Source organism: Pangasianodon hypophthalmus, chromosome 1, assembly GCF_027358585.1.
Source record: "Pangasianodon hypophthalmus isolate fPanHyp1 chromosome 1, fPanHyp1.pri, whole genome shotgun sequence".
In the NCBI taxonomy this organism is placed as follows: Eukaryota; Metazoa; Chordata; class Actinopteri; order Siluriformes; family Pangasiidae; genus Pangasianodon; species Pangasianodon hypophthalmus.
The window spans coordinates 1,668,351-1,675,740 of NC_069710.1; the positions used below are offsets into that span (position 1 = coordinate 1,668,351).

Genomic DNA, 7,390 nt, shown 5'->3' on the forward strand with positions numbered 1-7,390 from the left:
TGTGTACTGCAGACTGGTTCCCAATTTCCTTATTGTATATTTTTTGTATTTTTATTGTCTTTGTGTATCATTTATTGTTTGTTGCCCTTCTAAACCGTCTTTCTTGTGAGAAAAGAAAAACAAACAAAATATTATTGTACATAGGACAATAAAGATCTTGAAACTACCTGAAAGAGGACAAAGTGTCTTAGTAAGCTGTTGGGCCAGCACATAGATCTAAAGATGTCTTTTAGATGACATTTTAGTCATTGTTGTTTCTGAAACATTGGCCAGTTGAGCACTATTTGTGACTGAATGTCCTGCCATCCGTGCAACAATAATGAACATTCTTTCAAAGTTACTCAGATCTTGATATCTTGATCCAAAATCAGTGTCTTGTGCCTGTTCAGGATTTGTACACATGCCACAGAACATAGTAGGATCTTTATTTATTCATCTTCAGTAACCACTTGATCCCACTCAGGCTCACGGTGGATCCGGAGAAATCCCTGGAACACTGGGAATGAGGTGGGAATACATCCTGGATGGTACGCTTGTCCATCACACTACACCATGCACACACACATTCACACACTTATTCAAACCAAGGGCAATTTAGCATAGCCAGTTCACCTGTGGCATGGGTTTTGGGAGGAAGGAGGAAACTGGAGAAAATCCACACGGACATGAATTTAATTTGTGACCTGTCTGTACATATGGTCTATACTGCAGAGTAATAAGTGGCTTTCCAAAGTCTTAACTTTTCAACAATACCAGATGGTGCCACAAGGTCACAACTGACCAGCTGGCAAATTCTCTTATCCAGGCTACAGAATAACATTATTATTGCTAATAAATGTAATATGCTGAAGATTACATGAACACGTACATCACTGACTATTTCTTTTGTCATAAAACACATAAAACTCCACTGAAGTACAATGACTGGTTTTCTTCACTACTACTTCACGTTGTAAGCCTACTGTAACTCTGACATTGGGATAGGAGGGTTGTGTCTTGACATTAGCCATGCACACCCACATGCAATTAACTGCACTATCATTAAATTATTTATCTGACTATTTGCGAACGTCTGCTATATATTTAGCTTGTTTCTACATGATTAAGCTCTTTGACATGTTGACTGTCTAGGTGTTCAACAGTGTGTTTGTCGGGCAGTGTGACGTATCTGTCTACTGAATCCATTTGAGAAAAATCATTCTGCAACTTTTGTATCGTACCCAAGCTTTCTGAGAACACATTTATAATCAAAACAAAGGATAAGATAAAGAACACGTAAGTTTATTGAAAAATAGCCAAAGCAGTCATTGTTCCCCAGTATGACAGAAAGCTGACATTTTATATGATGACCAACATTTTAAAATAGGTTTGTTAAGCAGACCTTCATGAAAATCTACAAATAGAAGGTAAGATACTGCAGATGCACAAATGTGACTCACAACAAAACAAAGAGTCCAGCCATAACCTTCCTGTCAAGTCCAGGGTAGGAAGTTGCAGTGCAGAGCCAAACCTAACAGCCAGTATGAGATGAAGTATCCCAGAATGCAGTGGGTGGGAAAGGAGCAAGTCCTCCAGCGCATCAGGAGCTGAGTGATAGGGTTGTTAATGCACGTTAAGGAAAAATTATAAATGTTTTGTTCCAAGGTGTTCTGTCCATGACCATAAGCCAATTTTTTATCTTCTTTTAATAAGGGTTCACAGGAAAGAAGAAGGTGACCACTAATCCAATAGATGACAGGCGTAGACGAGGCTAGAAACCGGGTAAGCACCTAGTGGAGACATTTAAACGCAATGTTATGGTGCAAAAGCGTACTGCATTATGCTTATGTTTTTACCACATGGATGGTAGTAGATGGTATAAAACAAACATCACAATATTAAACTGATACTTTAAAACATCATGATACAGATATAATTTTTGGCCAGTAATAATGAATTAATGATGAAGATTATGACACTAGACATATTTAGCATTTGCCATAAAATAAAATAAGGACGTTTCATACTCAAAACCAGTACATTTCATGGGTTTCCTCACAGTGATAACACTAGCATTATACAAGATAGCATTTTTAAGCTATATATACACCAATCCCTCCTCTATCTGTCGATTTAGGTGAAACTTACCTGGACATGCATGAAGAATACACCAAATGTTAGCAACACAGAGCAGTGAACGATGTACACAAACACCTTTGGGCAGTAGAGGCCAGTTGGTGGTTTTCCTTCTTTCTTCGTCTTTCCAATTTCCCCCAGCCCAAGATGCAAACAAAAACATGGATTAGCCACTATGTACATGTATAATGCCAGAGCACTCAGTGTGGCAGCTGGAAGTGCCAAGAGGAAGTTGGGTATCTGCTTTAACTGGAAATATCGGAGGAAACCAACATCCCAGTACACATCCTGAATGTAGGAGTAGAGCACTGGAACAGGTTTCATGCACCAGCTTGGTGCGGGTGCTGCTGCATCAGGAACTCTGTATCCTTTCTCCCTGGCCAGGTTGAGGAAAGCAGGAGAAATCTGCTCCTCGGTCAGAGACGGCAGACAGAATGTGTAGTAGCCATAGAACTGGAAGAGGCAAAATGGTAGCACAATGACTGCAACGTAAAGTGGTGATGTAAGCAAAAACCTCAGGGCTGCCCAGCTGTAGTGCCATGCGGATCCTTTGTTAAACACCTGAGTGAGACTCCGCTGCAGGGGCAGGTATAACAGAAAGCCAGCATTCACAAGGCCATTCGCGCGTGCTGCAGTGCCAAGACCTAGAAGGAAACATGCTCCAGTTGTAAACCCCCTCTCCAGTAAGCAGAGCCCACTAAAGGTGAGAAGTGCAAATAGACTTTCTGAATAGCCTGCTAACATAAAAACATTGGCCGGTGTGAGGCAGTAGATAAGGCTTGAGATCAGGGCAAGCTTTCGATCCTGTAAAACCAGGCGGCTTAGTCCGTAAAGTGCCACTGCACTCATCACAAAGAGTGTGCTATTAGCTATGGCCACCATCACGAGTAAACGTCCACGTACTGTGAGAAAGGGACTCAGAGGCCACAGCAGGAAGGTCGCTGCCGAACGCAGGACCAGCGGAAAGAGTGGGAAGAAAGCAAAGTTGTGCTCATACAAGTAGCCATGCTCTGCTATGAAGAGAAAATGTTCAGCATCCCAGCGGCCTAAACCACTAAAGAGCATCTCGACGGTGTGGTCCAAGATGAGTGGTTCCTCTGCCCGGGGAGGACTGAAGGCATCCGCTTCATGATCAGGGATTAGGGCATTTAACACAGCCTGTATGAGAGGAAGAGGAAGAATATGAATGTTTTCTTATTTATATACACCTCTGAACACAGCAAGTACAAGTACAGTAAATGAGGTGCTTTCTGTTGACAAACGCCATATCATGCTGATTTTACACCAAAAACACTGTCTAAAATCTACAGGATTTTTTAAAATTATTTATCAGTAAACACATATTGTAGGTATTAAAATCCTAAAGGACATCCTAAAGTACTTAAGGTGGCTTTAATGCACCAAAACAAGTATAAATATAAAATATATAAAATATATAAATATAAAAACAACTCAGTATAAATTATATGTACAGGACTGAGCAAAAGTCTCAGGCACATGCAAAGAAATGCTGTAGAGCAAAGACACCTTCAAAAATAATGAAATTAAATGTTTCTACATTAAAAAAAATCCTATAAAGAGCAGTAAACAGTAATAAATGAAACAAAGTCAGTATTTGGTGTGACGATTCTTCACTTTAAATAAATAAATAAAGCAGTATCTGAGGTGCAGTGTGTGCAGTTTTATAAGGAAATGAGCTGGAAGTGTTACTGAGCATCTTGCAGAAGCAGCCACAGTTCTTCTGGAGACTTTGACTGTCGACTCGCTTCTTATTTCTGCAGCGAAACCCAGCAGCCTTCATTATGTTTTTATCTGAAAAGTGTCTCTTATGGAATCTGCTGCTTTCTTTACTGACATAAAACATTTTTCTGTAACATTTCATTTTGTGCTGGAAAACTAATGTTTGGAATCTAAAATGTTTTTGTACTGAATCAATAATGTAGAAGTCAGAAAATAAACATCTATAACAAAGTTTGTACTAAAAAAAAGGTGCCTAAGACTTTTGCACAGTACACACACACACACACACACACACACACACACACACACAAGTCTTTTCCTTATAATGAGTTTATTTGCTTTTCTTGGTTGGTGTTTTGCTCCATGAAGCCATGTCAAGCTGTTTTAATGCTACAAAACAACTCAGCATCAGTGGATGTATTTATTTATTTTGGTTTAGGAAGTTTTTTAAACAAATTAGGAATAGTATTTTCACTGGACATCTCTCCATCACACTCCACCTCCAACACCTTTCCCAGGAACCTCCACCAGCTTCAGTGCAGCAGGTAAATGTGATGGTGATATCGTCCTACCTGTAATATAAGCGCCAACACTCGCGTAAAAGCAGCAAACCGCACAATTATCTGCACATCTTTTTTCGCATGAATGCCTGAAATCAGCATAGTGCACAAATCCTGTTCAGCATTCAGTAGCTCATACTTCACACCAAGTACAGGGGTTGGTTGTACTTCCGGTGCATTAGGAAAACCACGCCTTCAAAGTAAAAGCGCTATACTTTCAACTTCGGGAGTAAATAAAATAAAAATAAATAAATTTATATAAATAAATAACACTTCTAGATCCAGGAATGAACTAAACAGCGATGATTAACTGAGATCAAGCCAGCTGCAGTTTGAAAATACACGGTCAAGCCAGCAATAAAAAAAGTGTGTGCGCTTATTACTATAATTACGGTAATAGCAGGGACTGCGCTTCTGGTCTGCAGATCTTCATGATCTCATTTCTTATGTTTTGAGTTTATTCTCTGTACTATAATAATGCACATGTTAAAGGTGTATATATTGTGAATGGCTTTTTAGTTACTTTAATTAACTACAGTACGACACTGTGAGCAAAAAGGATTGAATTACTGAACATTATATCACTAATATAAAATACAATTTCTGAATAAATAGCTCATTTTAAAATCTGTTAGACATTCTCTACTATATACTGCAATAAAGTACAGTTTTATGAGCTGAGAGCCATTTTTAAATACATAAAATCAATGTTTTTTTCTCAAGTTGCAAATTTTATCAGGAAAAAAAATCTATAAATAATGCAAAAGTAGTTATTGTGTAAACATACTTGTCCTGATTCTTTCATAATAGACAGAACACATTATATTTGCTCATTACTCAATATAAAACATTATTAAAATTAGGTATGGCCCTATATTCGTCCTCAACTGTGTTACTTTACTGGAATACTTTACTTTTTTTTTTTTTAAGTCTTGTGATTTTGAGGAAGTGACGTCATTCTTCATGAGAGGAATTCAGCTAGAGAGAGCAAGAAAGTGTTTCAGCTTTACTGTGTGTGTAACTATTGCTACCAGTAGTATATTACCTCTCATATGGAATATAAGGAAGGATTCATACACTTTGCAATTTTATTTAATTTGTAAAACTATTGTATATATATTTTTATTTTTATTGTCTTTGTAGTTTATGGTTTGTTGCTCTTCTACCCCGGCTTTCTCATGAGGAAAAAAAACAAAAGAATTTCATTGTACCAAAGCACATATGACAATAAAGGTCTTGAATCTTTTTAAATATATATATATATTTATATTTTATATATATATATATATATATATATATATATATATATATATATATATATATATATATATAAAACATATCAAAATTATGTTGCGTAAAAGAGCACATAACTGTCTGTAACTGTAATCATACTGTACTAAGTGGCACTTATTTGCAAAATACATTCACATGTCAATATATCAGGTTCGATATCCAATAACTGTAAATAGCAATAACGGGGCTCATAACTTCAGTGTCTTATTGACAAAAATGTACCACAAAAAAAGTAGAAAGAATAATATAAAATAGAGGTTAAAATATTCACATTAAAAAAAAAATGCAACTCACTAGGTCTAAAAGATATTTGAAAAAATGACCCTGCCTTCTTTTGTGTAATTTGTAAATCTGGAGTCTGTTACTATCAGTATCGTACTATCAGTTATCTTTCAGTATAAGAATAAAAGAAAAGCATATTTTTGTAAAGCAGCTATCATGAGACTGAAAAATCAGAAAAACACCCCAGTTGATTGTGTTTCATCCTACAGCAAGCTACGGATTTAAAAAAAAGCCCTAAATATACTGTAGATTTTCATACTGAAAAAGGAAAGCTTTTGTGTTTTTTTTTTTTTTTGTTGTTAAAGAAAAAGCTTTAATCTCACTAGGGCCTTTTTACTTTGAACGTATGCCATGTTATAATATAAATCCACTTGTATGCATGCTTTTGTTACTGTTACTTGCCAACAGGAACTAAAGGGACCTGGTGCTGGAGCGCTGTTCATTGCCTAATGTACACAGAAACATTATACACAACAACAATAATAATAATAACAATAACAACAATAACAACAACAATAATAATTCGCTGTTGCTAGGATTGTGCGCTCATAATGCTGTTTGTGTTATTTCACCAGCACACAGAGAATACTTACTGACTATACTTGTGTTTCAAGATACTTGTGATCTTACGATGCTATTCTGGTTTTGTCATATTTTAAATAATCAGTTAAAACTTTCTTCATGGTCTAATTATTTCCCATCTTATTAAAGTTATGTAAAAGTAAATGTAAAAACCCATTTAGCCGTTTAACTAAATGACACCGAGTGACTGTAGATCTGTGGAAAGCAGGAGTTCTGGGCAGCTTCTGCTTCGAGTCAGACAGCCGAGCTCCACAGTGAAGACTCTTGGGTAGGAGATGTTCAATATCAGATAAAACACATGGAAGCTGTAGGTGCAGAAACTTCAGGAGACAAATGAGGATTTACGCATGGTCTTTCTCCCAAACATCAGTTATCTTTTAACTCCAATTGTTCACAGTTCTTTTTTTTGTTAAGGTTAGTGCAAGTTTAACCAATTCCCTGTTAATTCTCTGTTGAACTTAAAGATAATATCTTTCAAGAAGAAGTAATAATGGAAGTGTTTTTACTGTCGTCACTGTGACTGTTCTCATCACCTCTGAACTTAACCAGAACTTGAGCTCTGGTTTCACTTGTTCCTCTTTGACTGTGCAGCAGAAAAATGCTTCTAGTCTCACTTTCACTCCAGTGTGCTGGAGAGCGGAGCTAAAACAACAAAACTGCAATACTCACCAGTTACTTATTAACTGTTCTCCACTAGATGACTAGGGTACAAACTCAGCTACTGGCATTTAGAGATCTGACTTGGATTTGACAATAACAGAGACTTTGGCTACTTTAAAAATGTCCTTAGGATTCAAAGTGGAATTCAACCTACAATA

At 36.8% G+C, this 7,390-nt stretch overlaps 1 protein-coding gene across 1 annotated transcript; it reads right to left on the reverse strand.

The window, feature by feature from the left end:
* Window positions 1-429: 429 nt before the first annotated feature.
* pigv (phosphatidylinositol glycan anchor biosynthesis, class V) lies at window positions 430-4,616 on the reverse strand. The gene is made up of 3 exons (XM_026913692.3): window positions 4,428-4,616; window positions 2,128-3,273; window positions 430-1,769 (listed from the first exon to the last, which is right to left on the reverse strand). Exons 1-3 carry the CDS (start codon window positions 4,515-4,517, stop codon window positions 1,473-1,475), a joined length of 1,533 nt encoding a protein of 510 aa, XP_026769493.1. The 5' UTR covers window positions 4,518-4,616; the 3' UTR covers window positions 430-1,472.
* Window positions 4,617-7,390: the final 2,774 nt, after the last annotated feature.

What these genes read in the sequence shown, in the direction of transcription:
- pigv (XM_026913692.3), bottom strand. Translation starts at nt 4,517, where the DNA reads ATGCTGATTTCAGGCATTCATGCGAAAAAAGATGTGCAGATAATTGTG. An exon ending in TGTTGGCGCTTATATTACAG is followed by an intron (nt 3,274 to 4,427) that starts GTAGGACGATAT and finishes CCTCTCATACAG; the next exon opens with GCTGTGTTAAATGCCCTAAT. An exon ending in TATTCTTCATGCATGTCCAG is followed by an intron (nt 1,770 to 2,127) that starts GTAAGTTTCACC and finishes TGTCTCCACTAG; the next exon opens with GTGCTTACCCGGTTTCTAGC.